Source organism: Rhinoderma darwinii, chromosome 4, assembly GCF_050947455.1.
Source record: "Rhinoderma darwinii isolate aRhiDar2 chromosome 4, aRhiDar2.hap1, whole genome shotgun sequence".
Taxonomy (NCBI): domain Eukaryota; kingdom Metazoa; phylum Chordata; class Amphibia; order Anura; family Rhinodermatidae; genus Rhinoderma; species Rhinoderma darwinii.
Window position 1 is genome coordinate 257,494,001 of NC_134690.1, and position 21,932 is coordinate 257,515,932.

The 21,932-nt window shown below is 44.5% G+C and overlaps 1 protein-coding gene across 7 annotated transcripts in view; it reads left to right on the forward strand.

Moving 5' to 3' along the window:
* FAM184A (family with sequence similarity 184 member A) overlaps window positions 1-21,932 on the forward strand; it is a 273,827-nt gene that overhangs the window by 80,400 nt on the left and 171,495 nt on the right. For 6 of the 7 annotated variants that reach the window (XM_075862406.1, XM_075862407.1, XM_075862408.1 and 3 more), the window contains one exon: window positions 16,825-16,890. The exons of the other annotated variant lie outside the window; for it this stretch is intronic. In XM_075862406.1, coding sequence (XP_075718521.1) covers window positions 16,825-16,890 — 66 coding nt within the window. The remainder of the gene's footprint in view (window positions 1-16,824; window positions 16,891-21,932) is intronic. 7 annotated transcript variants of the gene reach the window in all.

Here is a 21,932-nt window from a genome sequence, read left to right on the forward strand (position 1 = left end):
GAAGGGGCGCTGCGCTGGCTCCCTTCCCCTGCTTGTTTCAGAAGGGCCCGGCGACTCAGCAGTCACCTTTTTGCCCGGGGCGCTTCTTCACTCCGTGGCGTCGCTACCGCTTTAGCAGCCATAACGACTGCTAGTGGCGACACCGGGCATGAGGGTGCCTGCGCTGGGCCCCCCATGTGCGGCGGAGCCACTAGCAGCCGCTGCGGCTGCTACAGCGGTAGTGACGGCACTATAGCAGAGCAGGGAGCTATCTCCCTGCTCTGCTATCTACTAGCGCCACGGTAGCTCCCTGAGGGAGCGGAATCCCTGTGTGGTCAGGGATTCCGCTCTTGGAGCGAACCGCTTGATGTCCCTGTCCATATATGGGCAGTGACATCAGGGGAAACTCCTGAAGCAGAATCCCCATCCACAGCGTTGCCGACTCTGTGAACGGGGATTCCACTCCAGGAGAAACCATTGACGTCACTGTCCATAAATGGACACAGACGACAGTAGCTCCTGAAGTGGAATCCCCGTTCACGGAGTTGGCAACGCTGGGTACGGGGATTCCGCTTCAGGAGTTGCCCCTAATGTCACTATCCATATATAGACAGAAATATCAAGCGGAGCGCTACAGGAGTGGAATTGCCGGCCACGCGGGGAGTCCGCTCCTTCAGGGAGCTACAGTGGTGCTATCTACAGGAAGGGGGGTGCTATCTACAAGGGGGCTGTGGGCTGTGTGGCACTACCTACAAGGGGGCTGTGGGCTGTGTGGCACTACCAACAAGGGGGCTGTGTGGCACTCCCTACCAGGGGGCTGTGTGGCACTCCCTACCAGGGGGCTGTGTGGCACTCCCTACCAGGGGGCTGTGTGGCACTCCCTACCAGGGGGCTGTGTGGCACTCCCTGCCAGGGTGCTGTGTGGCACTCCCTGCCAGGGTGCTGTGTGGCACTCCCTGCCAGGGTGCTGTGTGGCACTGCCTACAAGGGGCTGCGTGGCACTACCTACAAGGGGAATCTGTGAGTAGTGGGTAGATGGTCATTTTCCCATGAGTGGGGGGCTGATGGTCATTTTACTGTGAGTTACGGGCTGATGGTCATTTTACTGTGAGTGGCGGGCTGATGGTCATTTTACTGTGAGTGGGGGGCTGATGGTCTTCAAGTGGTTTCCGCCTCTGACCTCCAATTGAAATTAATGGGAGCCAGAAAATACCATCGTCGCCCGTTTGGAGCTTTTTTGCCTGCGCCTTTTGCATTCGCTTCAACGGCTTAAGAAAAAAACGCAAAAAAAAAAAGGTCACACCGCTTTCAATTCCTGAAGGAATTTTAAGGCAGATTTGTTTGTACCTTACAAAAAACGTGTGTGAACATACCCTACGAATGTAGTGCTTGTTTTTAGCTGTTTTCTGTTTTTCTCGAAACAATTTTTGGTAGGGGTGCCCTGAGGAAATTAAATTTTTCCAGGGCTGCCTCGAGTCCGAAAAGGTTGGGAAACTGTACTAGGCTACAACATCACACCGGCCTATGGAAGGTTCCCGTCGTGGAGCAGCTCAATTCGTCATGGGAACGGGGCCTAGGTGAGTACAGTTTTTGTTTGGGGGCACTGTCTACAAGGGGAAGGTGGGGGGGCTGTATGGCACGATCTACAAGGAGAAGGTAGGGCATTATAGCACGGTCTACAGGGAGGTTGTATGGCAAAATCTACAGGGGGCACTATACTGTGTGGGGGCCACTAAGCGGACATTATACTGTGTAAGGGCACTACATGGGGCATAATATTGTGGGCACAATTAGAGGATGAAATACTGTGTCCTTGAAGGGGTTGTAATATATTATATTATTATTATACTGTATGGGGGCACTAAAGAGGCATTATACTTTTTATGGGGCTTTTTTTTTAATGATGGGGTGGGGTGCCATCTAGATAATTTCGCACGGGGTGCCATCTATCCTAAGGCCGGCCCTGTCTATGTCCCACCCCAGGCGGGTATGAGGAGAGGGCATAGAGCCCTGTCCCCCTGGAAACAGTCCTGTTATTGTGACCGATAGCACGATAAAATAGATAAAAGGCTAGGTGATTAGTATCAAGTTCAGAAACAGTGGACCTGTGCATGCGCAGTGCACCGAAGAATGTACTGACGGCTCTGAACATGCTCAAAACACTTAGCTTCCACTTCTGTCTAACTAGTCTAGAATCTATCTACTGAGCCTGATTCAATTACATAACTGAATAAACACACTTATGGATAACGTAAAAAAAAAAAAAGGGATGAAGGTTTTGGTTTTTTTAATCAAATATTCTGCAAGTATTATCAGAATTAAGTAAATACATCATGACAGTGATATGTGCAAAAAAAAAAAAAAAAGTGAGGGGACCCAAACAAAGAGTGATAAGATAGTGCCAAAAAGAAGTTGCATATATGCGACATGCAAAGTAAGTGATTTCTCAATATTGACTAATATAATATATTAGATTGTAGAGGTCTTACCTACAAGAGTGAATTATAATGCTTCTTGTGAAATACATTATACAGTTATACAGAACATGTAAAATAGTGAGTATGATAATACCAATGATGACATTCATATTAATTACGTATATATAAATTTAAAGTAACCATGCTTAATGTGTAAATACTTATTACCACAAAAATATATTGCCCATATGCCATAATATTTTTTTTAGACTAGTATAATTGTTGCATACATAATAATAAAATAAATCCCTATGCCTAAATATAAAAGTACATAATTAGATATATTTAGGGGAGGCACTTCTTCAGACCAGACTTGGGAAATGTTCTTTTATTTTGTATCTCCTTAAGGAATATCGTGCTAAATTCGATTTCGCAGTGTATTGGGCAGAAAACGCATCTACCGTATCTTGGGAGTAAAGAAAGAAGTGAGAGTTAAAATTTAAGTAAAACTCAGGCAAGAAATTTCTGGCTCATATAGTGCACCAAAATAATGCCTCACCTGCTCTCCTTAAAATATTATCAACCCAGAGGGACGTTCTCATGGGTAATCAATTAATCTTGAATCGATTCAGAGAAATTTATACTCCACTCTATTCCACCCAATACTCCAAATCTCAGGTTGAACTAGACACATATTTGAATGAAATCTCCTTTTCCCAGCTGTCGGAAGCAGATGTACAACTTTTGGATTCAGATATTACTCTGGCGGATATTGAATTGGCTGTTTCAGATTTAGCTAGAGGTAAATCCCCAGGGCCTTATGGTCTCCCACTGGAGGTATATGCTAGATACTTAGGGAACATGGGTCCGACTCTCCTGGATATGTTTCAAGAGGCGCTTAGTTCAAACAAACTCTCATAATTTCTATATGAGGCTACCATTGAGGTGCTACTGAAACCTGATAAGAATCCCTTAGATTGCGGCTTGTATAGGCCTATATCCCTCTTGAATGTAGATTACAAAATATTAACCAAAATACTGGCTTACCGTCTTAATTCTGCTGTTCTCAGCATTATTCACTCTGATTAGTCAAGCTTTATGCCTGGTAAGAGCACCATGGAAAACATCCGCAGGGTACAGATCATAGCTCAGTTGGGTAATGCTAATAATGAAAAGTGGGCCATGGCTTCCCAGGACGCCGCTAAAGCATTCGACTCCGTAGAATGGCCTTACAGTACTTATGAAATTTGGTTTTGGCTCTCATTTTATTAGGTGGATATCTATTCTGTATAAGAAACCAAAGGCTACCCTCTTAATTAATGGTCAATGCTCCTCATTTTTCAATTTAGGAAGGGGTACATGTCAGGGGTGTCCCTTATCGCCATTGCTATTTGCATTGGCAATTGAATATTTGTCACTTCGCATACGGCAAGATACTATTTTACGTGGGATTTCTTGTGGGGAGAGGGAGGATCGCGTTGGCTTATATGCAAATTATCTTATTCTATTTATGGCATACCCGGACGTGTCCTTGTGTAGATCTATTCATCTCTTGGATACATTTGCACCATTATCGGGCCTTCGCATAAACTGGGGCAAATCTGCTTTGATTCCCTTATGGGAATCTGATTGGCCGGCAGAGTACTATAACCTACCAGTGGTGGAGGATTTTAAATATCTAGATATTTATATTACTAAATGCGCTAATAAATCCCATGCAAAAAATATTTACTCTCTGCTAGAGTATACTGAATCCAAATGTAAGATTTGGGGTGCTTTGCCTGTTCCTGGACGAATCAACTTAATCAAAATTATTCTCCTTCCGAAAGGCTTATACCTCCTTGAACATGCCTCAGATCCCATTCCTAGGTCCTTTTTCTCCAAATTACAGTCCGTGTTGACTTGATTTGTATGGGGTAAATCCAGACATAAATTGAGTGCGAATATTTTACAGAGGCCAAAAACTCAGGGGGGCATGGCCTTTCCAGACTTTTATTTATATTTCTTGGCTGGCTAACTCCGCTTCCTTCATGTCTGGACTTAACATCATACTCCAAGCACTGTTGAATATTACCTAGTGCACTATTTGGGGATGGGTACATTATGGCCGGTCCTGGAGAAGCCAGGACTGTTTCCTCGCCGTTGACTGCTACTTCACAAGTTGGCTGTTCAGGCATGGAGGGCGGCTAAAGAGATATCTCACTACCACTGCCTTTATCCAATGGTGCTTCTCTAGGGGAACCCCATGTTTTCTCATATCTCTTTGCTTACGGATTCTGTGTTTTGGTCTTCACATGGTGGTGAGACTTTGGGGGATGTGTACAGTGACAGGACTCTTCGATCATTTACACAGATAAAAGAATTATACCACGCTCATCGTTTTACAGATATTTGCAATTAAGGCACGCTCTCAAAAGCCAGTTTCCGGGTATATCGTGCCCAATGTATGACTATCCCTTGATCGGTATATTTGTAACACAAGGACCTAGGGGCATCATATCGGCATTATACACATCTTTTGGGACACAAATTGGACTCTACACAGTTGGTCTCTGAGACTAGATGGAGATCCCTTATTCAAGGTTTATCTGGGGAGGACTGGGAGGAGGCACTGACGTCTCCGCTTTATTTATCTCCTGCAATTAACAATCATATGACTCAACTATACTTTTTACATTTATGCTACTTGACCCCAATGTGTCTCCATAAAATGGGAAGACTCCCACACACTAGATGTCATAGGTGTTCGGAACCACAGGCTGACTTCTGGCATATGGCATGGGAATGCTCATATATTAAGTCATTCTGGTGGGATGTGATATTGAAGTTGTCATCTCTTCTGGGGATCCCGGTGCCATTCACCCCTGAGGTTTGTCTTCTGGGTCTATTAGATGAGTCAATATGGTTACATTATACCAGGATCTTCCTTAGGGAATCATTATTTTTTGCTCGAAAAGCTATTGCGATCAGATGTATGGGAGATAGACCTCCTACCTGTGCCCAATGGATACAATTGATACACGTGACAATTCCATATGAGAGAACAGTATATACTCATAGAGGCTGTCCCCACAAATTCCAGAGGATCTGGGATGTTTGGAATTCCTCCTCCCTGGCCCTATTGCCTCCGAGATCATTGAGAGCGGGCCTCTTCTCTGATCTTTAGGATTCCTGAAGTGGCCAGTGTTTGGGTGTGGGAGGGGTCCCGTTGCTGTACATGGCTGTTTCATGAAGTGTGTTGCTGCTTTCGTGTCCCATATATAGTGCTCTGCTTAATGCTCGGGATGTGATAATATGTTGTTAAGTACGAAACTCACATGTGCGGAAGTTCAGTTAAACTATGTTCTACTAAGTTTTTCCATACAATATGTATTATATTTCCTTGTAACATCCTGATTTATGCTGTGCACTTTACAAATATGTGGGATTGAGTATTGTTTCCGGTGTGACCGGATACTCAGTTTCTTATCTCTTCATTGTATTTTTATTATTTATATATATATATATATATATATATATATATATATATATATACACACGCATGATGTGGTGCCATTATTTCTCTATTGATACACTAATTCTATTGTGTTCATTGTTCAATAAAACGAGTTTTAAAAGAAAATACATGTGAAACTGTTCTCCCTATTCGAGACAAACTTTTATGCATAAGCAAATAACAGAACAGAGACACTATGTACATTTATAAGAAAGGGACATAGCTAATATTCTCATTTAATCCCTTTGGATTTATTGTATCCAGGGTACAGTAAAATATCAAGGGTGAAAATCCATTTTGCCTCTTCTAATTTCCCTCTCTAGAGTTGATCAATATGTGGTCAATCCCTCTGACTTTCAAGAGGTACCATCACAGTTGTAATACTTTTTAAAATGTCTTGGTATGGTATTAAGCTTTGTCTTATCTTGTTCACCATGATGCCTAGGACATGGTCTCTTAATTCTTTAAACATCAGTCAGATATACAATAAGTTGCACGAATACTGGCACAGTATATCACCCCGATGTTGCAGGATATAGAGTGTGTAATTACAAACTCTTTTATACCTGTGGAATCAAAAAGTTCAGTTGCTCTTTCAATGTTGGGACATGCCACGCAGCCTCCACATGGTTTACTACCCCATTTGGATCCACTACATCCAAGTACTTTTTCTGGGCAGATGCCTCTATGATGGCTCCGTACCAGCATGTCCCTAAGATTCTTAGAGTAACGGTAAGTTATGGGACGGGGGCTGGTAAGTATTGCTGTAATGTGTTGTCCATAGACTATCCAAGTATCTTCCCAAGGTCTCTCACATTTCCCTACATCTAGAGTTATAAGAGGAGATAAATGTTTCTAGTTCGATCCCATCTATCTGCCCGTGTACATTAAATGGGATGGTAAAGTCTCATGAATTTTTTAGAGTAACTTTTGTCGCATAATGGGTGTCTATGCAATTTGTACGGTGTACTAATTGTTTATTTTGCTGTTACATGCTGCCCTTTTATTTGCCCCTCTTCCAAATGGCCGCACTGGCGCTGTGTGCTTGATGATCTCATGCTCACCTGGGTTGGCTGGGGGACGTTCACTGGCACATTAGGTAATGTGCAGACATGTACACTCTACTTATGGTCACATGGGTGTTCCTCTCTCCTAACTAGATGTTACAGTTGTATTAATGCTCATGTAATGTTGTACATGACATATTGCTTATCTGCACATTTTTTTTATGTGGAGGACTATTGTATTCCACTTGACTTTCTCTACTGTATGTCTTTTGTAAAATGTAATAAAAATGAGCCTTCAAAAGAAAAAAAGAAAACCGTGGCAGGAGTAGAAGGGATATATATATATATATATATATATATATACACACACACAAAGGAGTCATTACTCACCTCACAGATTGGCTGCAGCGATCACGTGGGTATACGGGCATGTCATCGCTGCAGCCATGTCAATAACCGCAATGGGGAGGTCCAGCACGGCTGCACTGCAACACCAGGGTTGTGTAAAGTGAGTAATGTTTCTGGTTTTTTTAATGCATTCCTCCTACTTTGGCCAATTTTTTAAATAATATGGAAAAGCCCTTTAAAGGTGTTTGATGGGGTTGAGGTCAGGGCCCTGTGCGGGCCAGTCAAGTTCTTCCACGCTAAACTCATCCAATCATGTCTCTATGGAGAAAAAGGTTTTCCAGCACATCCTTAAAAAGGTATACATTTAGGCTTCATGCACACGACCGTGCCTGTAATTACGGGCACGGCCGGCCGCGGACAGCCGGTCATTTTTATTATAAGCATTTTTCATTATAAGTATTTTATTATAAAGTATAGGAGCATGGTCCGTAAAATAAAAAAATAGGACATGTCCTATTTTTTCCGGCAGGTTTCTACGGCACGGACACCCTCCCGTAGACATACTGAAAGGTGTCCTTCGGCCATAGAAATTAATGTGAATGGGCCTGTAATTACGGACCGTGATTACGGTCCGTAATTATGGGCGATTTTACGGTCGTGTGCATGGGGCCTTGTTTGGCAACTTGTATAGCATGTCACTAAACCCCTGCATGTAATTTAAAAACCCAATTAACCAATCATGGCTACTTCTTATGAAAGAAACCTTCCGCAGGTTATAGTAATGCAAGTAATTCGATCTCACCTCTCAGAATAATGCACTAGCCACAGGGATTGGTTTCTTCACAATCCCAAGAAACTAAAGAATTCCACTTAATCATCATGTTTCTTTATAAAGTGTTTAGCAGCACCTGAGGTGTTGCTTACCTTTTTATTTATATCTGCTAGATATTCTGATTTTTAGTTCTCTAATAGTGCAGGTGCAGCCAATATATGTTAGATTACATTCAGTACATTCAATGGCATAGATTACATGATGCGTATTGCAATTAATAAATGCATTGATCTTGTAATGTTGTTTCTTTGGGGAAATAAACGCTTTCCTTTTTATGGCCAAATCTACATACATTGCACCTGCTACCTCCACATTTAACAAAATATATATTTTTGAGATAGCCATGTTTTATTGGTAGATAAAAGAGTTGGAGAATGTATATCTCCTAAAGTTCTACCCTTCATGGCTGCCGGTGTGTAGCCAGGATCAATGACTTTTGTCAGAATTTGAAACTCGGCCAGTACCCGGCTCCATAACATACCTCGAAATCCCAGCCAATGTAAAACCGCATCTTGCCGCGGAATGCGAAGCTTGCGGCCATCCGGGCGCACGTCCGCCCGCAGTGCCCCCCAGTGCACAAAAGAATGTCCTAACAGCCAAACTAAGCATGGGCGATGATCTGAAATAAAAGGACAACAAACGCACAGAAAGGCCATCAGAAACAATGTACAACTCACAACAAATGAGGGCGAACGTAAGTCCTAAACCTATTAGACTCCCAGCGGCCAATGCGACGCACACCCTTGTCATCCAACCCCCAATGCCCAGCTTCTGTAGCCGCGCCGATCCTGAACGAGTGAGACGAATAACACCCGTCCCCAACTCCAACCAAGCATTTTCTGAATACTGCATCAAATTGATACCTAGACAGAAACGCGCCATTCTCATGGCGGAGCAATGGCGACTCAGGCACCCCACCATGTGGCTTGAACGCAACCATGCAAGCGACCGGACACATCGTCGACCCAGAGAGACCAACTCCCCAATTCGGAGTGCTCCAAAAAACGCGAGGGAAAAATCCAACCGAAACAACTCTACCTTATAAGGTGAATTACAAACATCCTCCAGCGATGCGCCCAGCGAACCAAGGAGGGCAAAAGACACGGGTCGCCTCTGATCTGCTTCAGCCCTGCCTCTGCGCAAACCTTTCAGAGCTTGCCTTACTAGAAAATGCTTGGACACATCCTGGAAACCCCGTAATTTAAATCCAAATGCCAAACCAGCAACGAAACGATTCACCTTAGCTAGAGAAAACCCCGCCTCCCAAGCATCACCCAACCAGTACAACAATGCTACCAACCTGTCTTGTTTCGTGCTGACGTTACCCAACACTCTTACCCAATCCTCCCATTGCTGCCAACAAGCCAAATAAGCGTTCCAAGTCTCCCTAGCCAGCGACCGTTCAATCAACCTGTCCACGGGACCGAAACCAGCTGCCAGAGATGCTCCGGGCAAGCCAAGCCAAACGCATCCGCTCCCGGTGCCAATTGACGAAAGCGATCCCACTGCGAGCGAGAAAGAGCATCAGCAATACAGTTGGACACCCCTGGCACATGCACCGCCACTACCCACGCGTTTAGCGACAAGCACACCAACACTAGGTGACGCAACAACTGAACCACAGGTGGGGAAGATGCTGATAAGTTGTTAATCGCTAACACCACCCCCATGTTATCGCAGTGGAAACTAACCTTTTTATCCCTGAGCCTGTCCTCCCAAATTGTCGCTGCAACTATGATGGGGAACGGCTCGAGCAGGGCCAGATTCCGCGTAAGGCCACTGACCACCCAGCTGTCCGGCCAGTTCCCAGCACACCATTGACCCCCCGCATACGCGTCAAAACCACCGGACCCCGCCGCATCAGTAAACAACTCCAACTCGCTTATTTCTTGCACCGGGGACATCCACAACGATTTACCATTATATTGCCCGAGGAACTCATCCCATACCTGCAGATCTGCCCTGTGTTCCAGCCCAATCATCACAAAATGATGGGATGACCTGATACCCGCCATCGCTGCCGCCAATCGCCTACTAAAAATTCTACCCATTGGCATAATCCTACAGGCACAATTCAACTTCCCCAGCAGCGACTGGAGCTCACGCAAAGTGATCTTCTTTAATCGGCAGGCCCGCCTCACTTTCTGCCGCAAGGGTAGTAATTTATCCACAGGCAGCCTGCACTCCATAGCGACCGAATCAATTGCGATCCCTAAAAAACAGATGGTAGAGACTGGGCCCTCAGTTTTACCCGGCGCCAAAGGAATTCCAAAATCTGACGCAACCTTCTGCAATGAATACAATAGGTTTCCACAAACAGGGGAACCGCTAGGGCCGACACACAAAAAGTCATCCAGATAATGTATCAATGAGTCCACCCCAGCTACACCCTTCGTTACCCATCCCACGAAGCTACTTAAAGCCTCAAAGTATGCGAACGAAAGAGAACACCCCATTGGAAGACACCTATCGACATAAAACTCCTGTTCCAGAAGCAACCCAACCGCCGTTGGCTCTCCGGATGTACCGGCAGCAAACGAAAAGCCGCCTCAATGTCTGTCTTCGCCAACAACGCCCCGGATCCCGCCCCATGCACTAACGCCACCGCTTTATCAAATGACGTGTAAACCACCGAGCATAAATCGTGATCTATCCCATCATTTGCAGACGATCCCCTGGGAAAGGACAAATGGTGAATCAAACGGAATTTATGGGGCTCCCGCTTCGGCACAATTCCCAAGGGGGATACAACTAGATTCACAATAGGCGGCTCGACAAAAGGACCGGACATGCGCCCCAACGAAACTTCTTTCAAAAGTTTTTCCGAAACAACCGCCGAGTTCAAATAAGCCGACTTAAGGTTACGCCGTGTAACCGGAACGTCATATGGAGGAGGGGGAATAACAAAACCAAACCAAAACACCTCAAAAATTAACTTGGCTGCAACCCTATCCGGATATTCAATTAGATACGGTGCCATTCTTTCCACCCTCACCGGCGACCGCCCCTTGGCCAACGGAGGAGGACTGAGGACCTGACCGCTTCCCTTTTCGCATGCATTTTGCCGCCCCATGAGAGGAGCCGTTACACTCTGAACAGACATGTTTAAATTTGCATGAGGCCCCGAACTTACACTGGCCATCATTGAATTGCCAGCAGAACCCAAGTTTTGACCCGGAACCCTGTCCGGACTGACCCGACTGACCTCCTTGGCCAACGCTCCCGGGAAAGGACTGCTTAACCGGGGCCGTAACCCGCAACCACAGCGCAATATCTTTTTGATCCCACCGAATCGCCAGCCGTACCGCTTTTCGCTGGCGAAATTGCTCATCATACTGCAACCACGCCTGACCCCCGTACGCCCGATAGGCCTCCCCGATGGCATCAAAATAACAGAACAACGGCAAGCAATTTTCCGGCGCCTTTTCCCCGATCACGCTCGCCAAAATAGCAAAAGCTTGCGACCAATTAACGAACGTCTGCGGGATAAGCCTATACCGCCGGCGTTCTCCTTCTTTTTTCTTACTCTCATCCCGCTTGCCTTTATCCATGTTGAACTTTGCAAGTGGCAAAAGAGAGAAAAAATTTCCACGTACTCATCCTTCCAAATCCGGTCCCTAACCTCCTGTTTAAGGTGAGTCCCTAACGGACCCTCAAAACAGACATAAACCTCGCCCCGAGCACGATCATCCAGCCTAATTCTATCCCCATCCTTCTGCGCCTCAGTTTGAACCGACACTGCTACCGCTTCCTTAGACACCCCCGGAACATCACCACCCACGGACCGCGGCAGTACATCACGAGGACCTTCCCATACCACCGCCGGGGACACCGCCGGAACTACAGGAGCAGCTGCCCTATCTAAGCGCCCGACTAACTCGCGCAAACAACCCACCAAGTCCGATAAGCCATCGCGCCCGACAACGCTACTATCGACAGCCGCAACCTCCGCGCTCGCTGCCCCACCCTCAAAACCCGACATGAAAATTGCTGGATACGGTAACGTAGGAGTTACACACTCACCAGGCTGCCCAGGCGCTGTATTCCCGCCAGCCGGAAAATTCTGACCGCGCTGCGACTCATCCAGCTCTCCTTCTTCTAGATCCTCTCTCGCTGCCGACTGGTACTCACACTGACATCTCCGACATGGGGACCCCGATACGCTGGCCGAGGGGCCGGCCACCTGCCGCCCGACCGTAGGGACCCAGACCTCCGACCGGACCTGTTGCCTCGACGTCGTCGTTGATCCGATGGCGTCCTCCCCATTTACAGTAGCATCAAAGTGGATTTTCCCACAGGCACACGCTGCAGGAAAAAAACACAGAAAAGTAGTGCAGAAAGTGTTCAGTAGTGCGACTTTCAAAATGCTGAGTGTTTGGGTCATACACTTGAAAGGGGAGCATAAATTATGCTCCAAAATATGCAAGTTCTGCTTTGTTGTTGTTTCGAAAGCCTATATTCAGCGGAAACGCTCTAAAAAAAAAATTTACTGGAAATCTGCAGGTGCACATGAAGTTTGCTCCAATCAATGCTTCACACTAAATCAATTTGTCACAAATCCACAATTATTTCCTCAGTTATGTTGCGTTTCAGTCGTTAAAACGCACTATTTGCTGCGGATTTCTGTGCCTGATTCACCTGCATTTATTTTTTTAGATTTTTCATTGTGGAAATTCTGCAGATTATCCTGCCTGTGGGAACATACGCTAAGGGCATGGCCAGACGTGGCGGAATTTTTACGCTGCAAATGTTGGTGCAGATTTGGGGCAATTACGCAACGAATCTGCAACATTTGCATATTTGACAGGTAATACAGACGTTGCAGTAAAGACAGTGGACATGCCACAGATTTCAGTTTTTGCATTGCAAAGGCTGAAATCCGCAGTTAAATTCCGCTTCTTCTCTGCAACAGACAGTGCATGCTGCAGAGGGTAAATTCCGCACCACAGCCTATGGTCCGCAGCGGAGTTTTCCGCAATGTCTGAACTAACTTGCCTCAAAATATATTGAAACAAATGTAAAAAACGGCCGCTGGAGAATTCCACTGCGGACTGTCCGCTGCGGAATTCCACAGCAATTCCGCAACGTCTGGCCATGCCTTAAGGCTGGGTTCCCACGGGTCGGATACACTGCGTAAAAATCATGCAGCGTATCGGACCTGGAACCGGCAGAACCTTCCGTCTGAAAAATTGGGTGGTTTTCGGGACTGAATTCCCGCTGCGTATAAAAGCGCTCATACTTACCCCCTCCCTCCTTTGACATCCGCTCCGGATTTCTACGATGACATTGCAGTCCATGTGACACTGCAGCCTGTGAGCGGTCAAATGGGATGAAACGTTATCCTAGAAGGCCGGACTGCAGGACGAAAGAGGTAGTTCAGATTTTTGCAGAATAATCACTTCGATTACGTTGCAAAAGTCGCAACACCTGGCTTTCTGTTGAATTCAATGGGGAAAACCTGCAACAGAAAATCAATAAAAACGCACCATAAATTGACATGCTGCAGAATTAAATTCCGTACCGCAGGTCAATTTATTAACGTTTGAGCTGTGTTTTTTTCCGCAGCGTAGGCATAGGATTTACGAAATCTCATCCACTTTGCTGCTATTGTAAATGCTGCGGAATTTTCCGCACATAATTCCACAGCGGCCTAAAAGTGTAGTCACACAGAATTTGTTTGCAGAAATTTCTGCAAAAAAAAATAAAAAATCATTTCCATTCATCCGACGAACTTGCAGATATGCAGACTGCACCGTTAGGCTAGTGTAGCATGAATACTGCAGAAATTCCGCAACAGAATTTTGTGCGGGAAAAGCTGCAGCATTTACAGTAACAACAAAGTAGGTGAGATTTTAACAAATCTGCTCCACACGCTATGGAAAAAATCTGCTGAGAAAACGTTCATAAATTGACCTGCGGTGCGTTTTTATAATCCGCTGTATATTGTTGCACCTTTGCAGGTTTTCCCTGTTGAATTCAATAGGGAGGTAAAACCCATTTCAACAAGCAAATGTCGTGATTTTTGTGGCAGAAACATTGCAATTCTGCGGCAAAAATCGCAAATCTGGAAAAAACTTAAACTTTTTTGTTTAAATTTACTTTAAAAAGTCTATACTGACCCCCCCCCCCCCTGGTGTTGACATAGCAACGGCTGCTTCTTTTCTTCCTGGCTTGAGTGCCTTGATGTTTGTTGAAGTGCTTCTGAAAATGTCTCCAGTATTCCAGTATTCTCCCAGAGGAAAAAAAAAATCTATATAAGAGGACTAATTGTGATTGGAATGACTCAGTTATCAGAAACACTTATTATTAAAATTACTTGTGCAATAATCACATATTATAATAGCCAAAAGAAACTTGCAAGTATGTCAGATTCAATGACTGAGAGTATTATCACAGTTCATAAGGGAAGAAAACGTAAAGCAAACGTGCCAGTCATTTTCCAACAAGCTACTCTAGGGAATTCTTCTTGTACAAGGTTGGCTACTTTCTAGTAAAATTTCTAAAACGCCCTAAACTGTAGTTACGGTCTGGCTCACTACATAGCCAGACCAGGGTTGGCAAGTAAACCGTTGCATACTTGGGACAGAAATATAGTTCAAACATTTAAACAACAAAATAATATTAGGAGTCAGTCACCACTTTTGCCCCCACCACACACACACGCACGTACACCGCTAACACCACTAGATAGGTCTAGGGAAAGCAGTGGCATCATACCTCTGTTAGATAGCTCAGTTCTTTCATTGGTGTAAAAAAGTAGTTTTATTTTCCCTCGTGTCATATACAAATTAGGTTCCAAGTGTCTGACATCCTGAGCTCTAACCCCTCCCCTCCACAGTTGAGAATCTAGCAGTGTTGGGGGGGCCAAAAGAGGCGACAGACTCCCTTTATCTCCTTCCCGCCGCAGCCATTTTTCAGATTTTCATTTTCGATTTTTCCTCCCCATCTTCCAAAAGCTTTAACGTTTTTTTATTATTGCTTCGATAAAGACGTATAAGGGCTTGTTTTTGCAGGATAAGTTGTAGTTTTTCATGGCACCATTTATTGTAACATATACAGTTAGGTCCAGAATTATTTGGACAGTGACACAAGTTTTGTCATTTTAGCTGTTTACAAAAACATATTGAATATACAGTTATATAATCAATATGGGCTTAAAGTGCAGACTCTCAGCTTTAATTTGAGGGTATTCACATCCTAATTTGAGGGAGGGTTTAGGAATTACAGCTCTTTATTATGTAGCTGCCTCTTTTTCAAGGGACCAAAGGTAATTGGACAATTATCTCAAAAGCTATTTAATGGGCTGCATGGGCTATTCCCTCATTAATCCATCATCAATTAAGCAGGTTGATTCCAGGTGTGGCATTTGCATTTGGAAGCTGTTGCTGTGAACCCACAACATGAGGTCAAAGAAGCTCTCAATGCAAATGAAACAGACAATCGTTAGGCTGAAAAAAATGAAGAAATTCATCAGAGAGATAGCACAAATGTTAGGAGTGGCCAAATCAACAGTTTGGTACATTCTTAAAAACTTAAGAGCGCACTGGTGATCTTGTGAACTCCAAAAGGCTTGGACGTCCACAGAAGACAACTGTGGTGGATGATCGCAGAATCCTTTCCATGATATACCCAAGTGAAGAACACTCTCCTGGAACTAGGTTTATCAGTATGTAAGTCTACCATAAAGAGAAGACTTCATAAGAGCAAATACAGAGGGTTCACCACAAGGTGCAAACCATTAATCAGCCTCAAAAATAGAAATGCTAGATTAGACTTTGCCAAACAACATGTAAAGAAGCCAGCCCAGTTCTGGAACAGCATTCTTTGGACAGATGAAACTAAGATCAACCTCTACCAGAATGACGAGAGGAAGAAAGTATGGAGAAGACTTGCAGCGGCTCATGATCCAAAGCACACCACATCTTCTGTAAAACATGGTGGAGGCAGTGTTATGGCATGGGCATGCATGGCTGCCAAAGGCACTGGGTCACTAGTGTTTATTGATGATGTGACTGAAGACAGAAGCAGCCGCATGAATTCTGAAGTGTTCAGGGATATACCTTCTGCTCCGATTAAACCAAATGCAGCAAGGTTGATTGGACGTCGCTTCACACTACAGATGGACAATGACCATAAAACATACTGAAAAAGCAGCCCAGGAGTTTTTTAATGGCAAAGAAGTGGAATATTCTGCAATGGCCAAGTCAATCACCAGATCTCAACCCGATCGAGCATGCATTTCACTTGCTTAAGACAAACCCACAAACAAGCACTGAAAACAGCTGCAGTAAAGGCCTGGCAAAGCGTCACAAAGGAGGAAACCCAGCGTTTGGTGATGTTCATGGGTTCCAGACTTCAGGTAGTCAGTGCCTGCAAAGGATTCTCTACAAAGTTTTAAAAAAAAAACATTTTATTTATGGTAATGTTAATTTGCCCAATTACTTTTGAGCCCCTGAAATGAGGAGGCTGTGCAGAAAAATGTTTGCAATTCCTAAACCTTTCACAGGATATTTTTTGTTCAACCCCTTGAATTAAACCTGAAAGTCTACGCTTCAATTGCATCTCACTTGTTTAATTTCAAATCCAATGTGGTGGCATGCAGAGCCCAAATCATGAAGATTGTGTCACTGTCCAAATAATTCTGGACCTAACTGTAATAGACTGGAAAACGGAAAAAAATTGTGTGGTGGAATGGGAAAAAAAACAGTGATTCCTCTATTGTTTTTTGGGGTTTCGTTTTTACAGCATTTACCGTGCAATAACAAAGACCGGGCTGCAGGACGACCGAGGGACGAGTCGCCATGGCTACAGGTATGTTTTGTTTTCCCTAGCGAACACTTTTTGGTGCGTTTTTCCGGCCGGAATTCCATGGTGGATAGCCTGTGTGCTTTTACACAGCGTATCCGCCCTGTGTGAACATACACAAATGCTACATGCACACGTTGTGGAATTTGGTGCAGAAAATCCACATCAAAACCGCAGGTAAAATCCACACCCAATTGATTCATTTTTCAGTGCATTTTTTTTACATTTTGATGCGGAAGTAGGTGTTGCAGATTTTGGTGCTTTTTTATAAAAAAAACTTGTGAGATACAATTTGCAAGCGGAAATTCAAGATAAATTGACATTCTGCAGATTTCTTTTTTTATATAAATTCTCTTTTTATTAAGAATAGAATAGAAACCAGTGATACAAAAATGCTGTAGCATACAGAAGTCGAGATAAAACAGGCTCACATGACAGTAACCAAACAGTAAACAATCATTAGGTCAAAGAACAGATCAGATGACTTAAAATGTAACTAGATGTTCGAACTTCTGACATGTCATAGTGACATGTCAGAAGTTTGGATTTGTGGGGGTCCGAGCACTGAGACCCCCACCAATCGCTAAAACAATGCTGCAGAGGCGTCTGTGTGAGCGCTCAGCCGCTTTGTTTCTGTTCGGCCTTTTCCAGAAATCAATGTATCAGAGTACGGGCTCAATAGAAAGCCTATGAGCGCGTAATCGGCTACATCGACTTTCCGGAAAAAAACGAACAGAAACAAAGCGGCTGAGCGCTCACACGAGCGCTTCTGCTGCTTCGTTTTAGCGATTGGTGGGGGTCTCAGTGCTCGGACCCCCACCAATCAAAACTTCTGACATGTTACTTATGACATATCAAAAGTTTGTTGAACGTTTAGTTACCCTTAAGACAAAGCCGGAGCAGTTATAAAAAACTTTGATAGAGCTGACACATCTCTTAAATCTATGGAAATGAACCCAGACAAAGCGTTTCAAAATTATAAGTATTGAACATATGCGAAATGTGATGGTGATTGGAAGACCTTACATCGACTGCGCTATTGATTCCGTCACAATAACGGAAACCTTACGGAACGGAGACAGACGGAAACCATTAGCAACGGAAGCATTCCCATTGAAATCAATGGTAATGCAAACGGAAGCTATGGTTTCCGTTTGCCTTTCTGTTGATGGGTTCCTCCGACGGAAAGGTCTGATGGAACCCATCAACAGAAACCAAACACTGATGTGAACAGGCCCTTATCAATGTACTTTGTCCGTTGTGTGTTTTGCATGTCTGCTCTCATTACTAATCTATTATCTAATGATAATTGCATGTCCAGTTAATATGTCATAGTAATTTCCCAGCAATGCTGTAATAATGAGATTTTCTTCATGTTGTGGTCAAGCATTGTACATGTAAAGGTTACCAAAAGAAATGCAGTTTTAAAAAATAAAACATGCAGATTTGAAAACACACATAATAATAAGGGATAAAAATGGGGAAATAGTTCAGTTTTGCATTGCTGCAAGGCTGAATGGATGCGAATGAATTCCTGTTGATAGCACTGCCTTGTTAATCTTTCACACAGACAACTCAGAAATGTAATCTATGGCTTGCAGCTGTTTCATTCTACGTCCTCAATAATGGTACACAGATCACTGTTTGTGATGAAAATATTTAGGAGGTTATAAATGCAATTTCCAAATATTGAATTCAATGATTTTATAGATTTGATGTCTCACTAATAGACCAAATAGTTTTTCACCTTAAAGGGAATACACCTTTGTGGCAATTTATCAATGTTATGATCTGATAAGTCCGCAGGTAGTGGGTTGTTGTGCAGCATCAGTGGTAACCATGGAACCACACACAGGTACAATAGCACCAAACCAGCTTTCACCAATATACCTCATGTTACTCAGCCCCAGGGATGCAATGGCATTCCATGATTGCTATTGCGTATCTTGTGCACAAAACATTTTTTATGGCTGAATCCATTCTATTTGAGGAGACCTTTGCAACATGCACATGATGCACATAACGTGCAGATTTTCCTGTGGGAATTTTTTCCACACCTCAATTGACATTTAGTGCGGCTTTTAAAATCTTTAGCATGTCAATATATCTTGCGTTTCCATCTCAGAATTTTATCTCATTAGTTAATAATAAAATGAACCAAAATATGCAGCAAAATGTCTGCATCCGTTTCTGCTCAGCCGCTTCGTTTTTGTTCGGCTTTTTCCGGAAAGGCGATGTATTGAAGTACGGGCTCATAGACTTTCTATTGAGCCCGTACTCCGATACATTGATTTCCGGAAAAAGCCGAACAGAAACGAAGCAACTGAGCACTCACACGAGCACTTCTTCCGCTTTGTTTTAGCGATTGGTGGGGGTCCCAGTGCTCGGACCCCCACTAATCAAAAATTCTTACATGTCACTATGACATGTCCGAAGTTTGTTGAATGTTTAGTTACCCTTTAAGGCCGGGTTCCCACGGGTCGGATCGGATACGCTGCGTAAAAACCATGACCTGGTTGTGGTGCGTTTTTTCGATCGGAATTTCCGCTGCGGAAAGCAGTGGTAAAAAACACTCCTACTTATGTAGGCTATTATGTTATGGCGACACGTCCCTCCTGCGCAGTCCGGTTTGGCCTCCCTGGATGGTGCTTCAGCCCATGTGACCGCTGCAGCCTATGAATGTCATCCCAGGAGGCCGGCCCTCTGACATTATCCAGGCCGGCCTCCTGGGATGACGTATCATCCCATGTGAACACCGCTGCGGCGGTCACACGGACTGCAACGTCATCCCAGGAGGCCGGACTGCAGGAAGAAGGAGGGCATTCTGGCTAAGTATGATTTTTTTTTCCGTAGTTGCGTTTTTTGCGGTGTAATCACTGCAAATACGCCGCAAAAGTCGCAACGTTTGGTTTACTGTTGTGGGTTTTGCATCCGTATTGAATTCAATGGGGAAAACCCGCAATTGAAAATCAACAAAAACACGGCATAAATTGACATGCTGCGGAATTACGCCCCGCAGGTCAATTTTTGAATGTTTAGGCTGCAGGGTTTTTCCGCGGCGTGGGCATGAGATTTTCTGAATCTCATACACTATGCTGCTACTGTAAATGCTGCGGAATTTCCGCACAGAATTCCGTTGCGGAAATTCCGAAGCGTTTACGCTATGTGGGAACCCGGCCTAAATCGCCTAAAAAAAACACAATATTAGACCTTATTCACACGGACATGTCCGTTTTGCGGGCGCAAAAACGCTGCGTTTTGCGCGCGCAAAAGGTCAGTGTGGCATCAGCATATCGTGCGCGGCTGCGTGATTTTCGCGCAGCCAGCCTCATGATGACACTCTGGTTTTATGTTTACAAACAGAAACGCACGTGGTTTTTACTACTGTAGCGCGCATCACGCGCGGCACCCAGAAGTGCTTCCGTGTCCGAGCGCGAAACACGGGCAAATATAGGACATGTCATGAGTTTCACGCAGCGCACATACGCTGCGTGAAATTCACTGACAGTCTGAACGGCCCCATTCATTAACATAGGTCCGTGTGGAGCGCTTGAAAATCACACGCGTAGCACGGACATATTATATGTTCGTGTGAATAAGGCCTTAAGTGCAGATTTTATCTTCATCAAATAATGCAGCGTGTCCATGTAGCTCTTGTCTGCATCTTACATCTTTCTCTCCTTAAGGCCTCATGCACACTTCCATTGGCCGTTGTACGGCCGTTAATGACGGATCCGTGAAACACGGACCACACACGAATGGCTTCTGGTTTGAACGGACCAAATTAATGAAATGGCCGCGACTGTGCCGTCAAAAACGGACAGGGGTAGGACCTGTCCTATTTTTGTCAGAACGATTCTGTTAAAACAACGGAATTGTGCATGGCCACATATATTTGAATGTGTCAGTGTGCTATCCCTTAATAAAACGGTTAGCATGCTGAAGAAAATAACTGGAATGGGCATGAGGCCTTAGGGTATGTTCACACACAAAATCAAAAACATCTGAAAATACGGAGCTGTTTTCAAGGGAAAACAGCTCCTGATTTTCAGAAGTTTTTTAAGCCACTCGTGATTTTCGCTGCGTTTTTCACTGCGTTTTTGACAGCCGTTTTTGGAGCTGTTTTCAATAGAGTCAATGAAAAACGTCTCCTAAAACATCCCAAGAAGTGTCCTGCACTTATTTTTCGCGGCCGTTTTTCAAAATGGCCACGTAAAAAAATGGCCCATCGGAAAAGAACACTGTTTTTCCCATTGCAATCAATGGGCAGATGTTTGGAGGCGTTCTGCTTCCGATTTTTCGGATGCGCGAAAAACGCAGAAATATAGGACCTGTCGTGAGTTTTAGGGCTTATTCAGACGAACGTGATATACGTCCGTGCAACGCGCGTGATTTTCACGCGCCTCGCACGGACCTATATTAGTTTATGGGGCCGTGCAGACAGTCCGTGATTTTTACGCAGCGCGAGTCCACTGCGTAAAACTCACGACATGTTCGTTCTTTGTGCGTATTTCGCGCATCACGCACCCATTGAAGTCAATGGGTGCGTGAAAATCACGCGCACCACACGGAAGCACTTCCGTGGGACGTGCGTGATTCGCGCAACAGCAGTGAAAAGTATGAATGAAAACAGAAAAGCATCACGTGCTTTTCTGTTTACAAACATACAAACGGAGTGTCATAATGATGGCGGCTGCGCGAAAAGCACGCAGCCGCGCACCATATGATCATGACACGCGGAGCTAAGTGCCTTTTGCGCACGCAAAACGCCGCCTTTTTTGCGTGCGCAAAACTAACACGCTCGTGTGAATCCGGCCTTACAGTGATAGGAGTCATAGTTACTTATTGTACTTGCTCCACAGCCGTGACTTCTTCATTCATAAGCGTGCTGCTCTTCTGGTCTACCCTGCTCTATGCTAGAGGGTATATTAACGTTCATAGCTGCTTATATGATCGTCAGTAATACTTTCACTAGAAAAGAGTACTGACAGACACACTGAAACATGAACCTACCAGGAGCCAAATTTCCCACTACTGTGCTGAAGCCT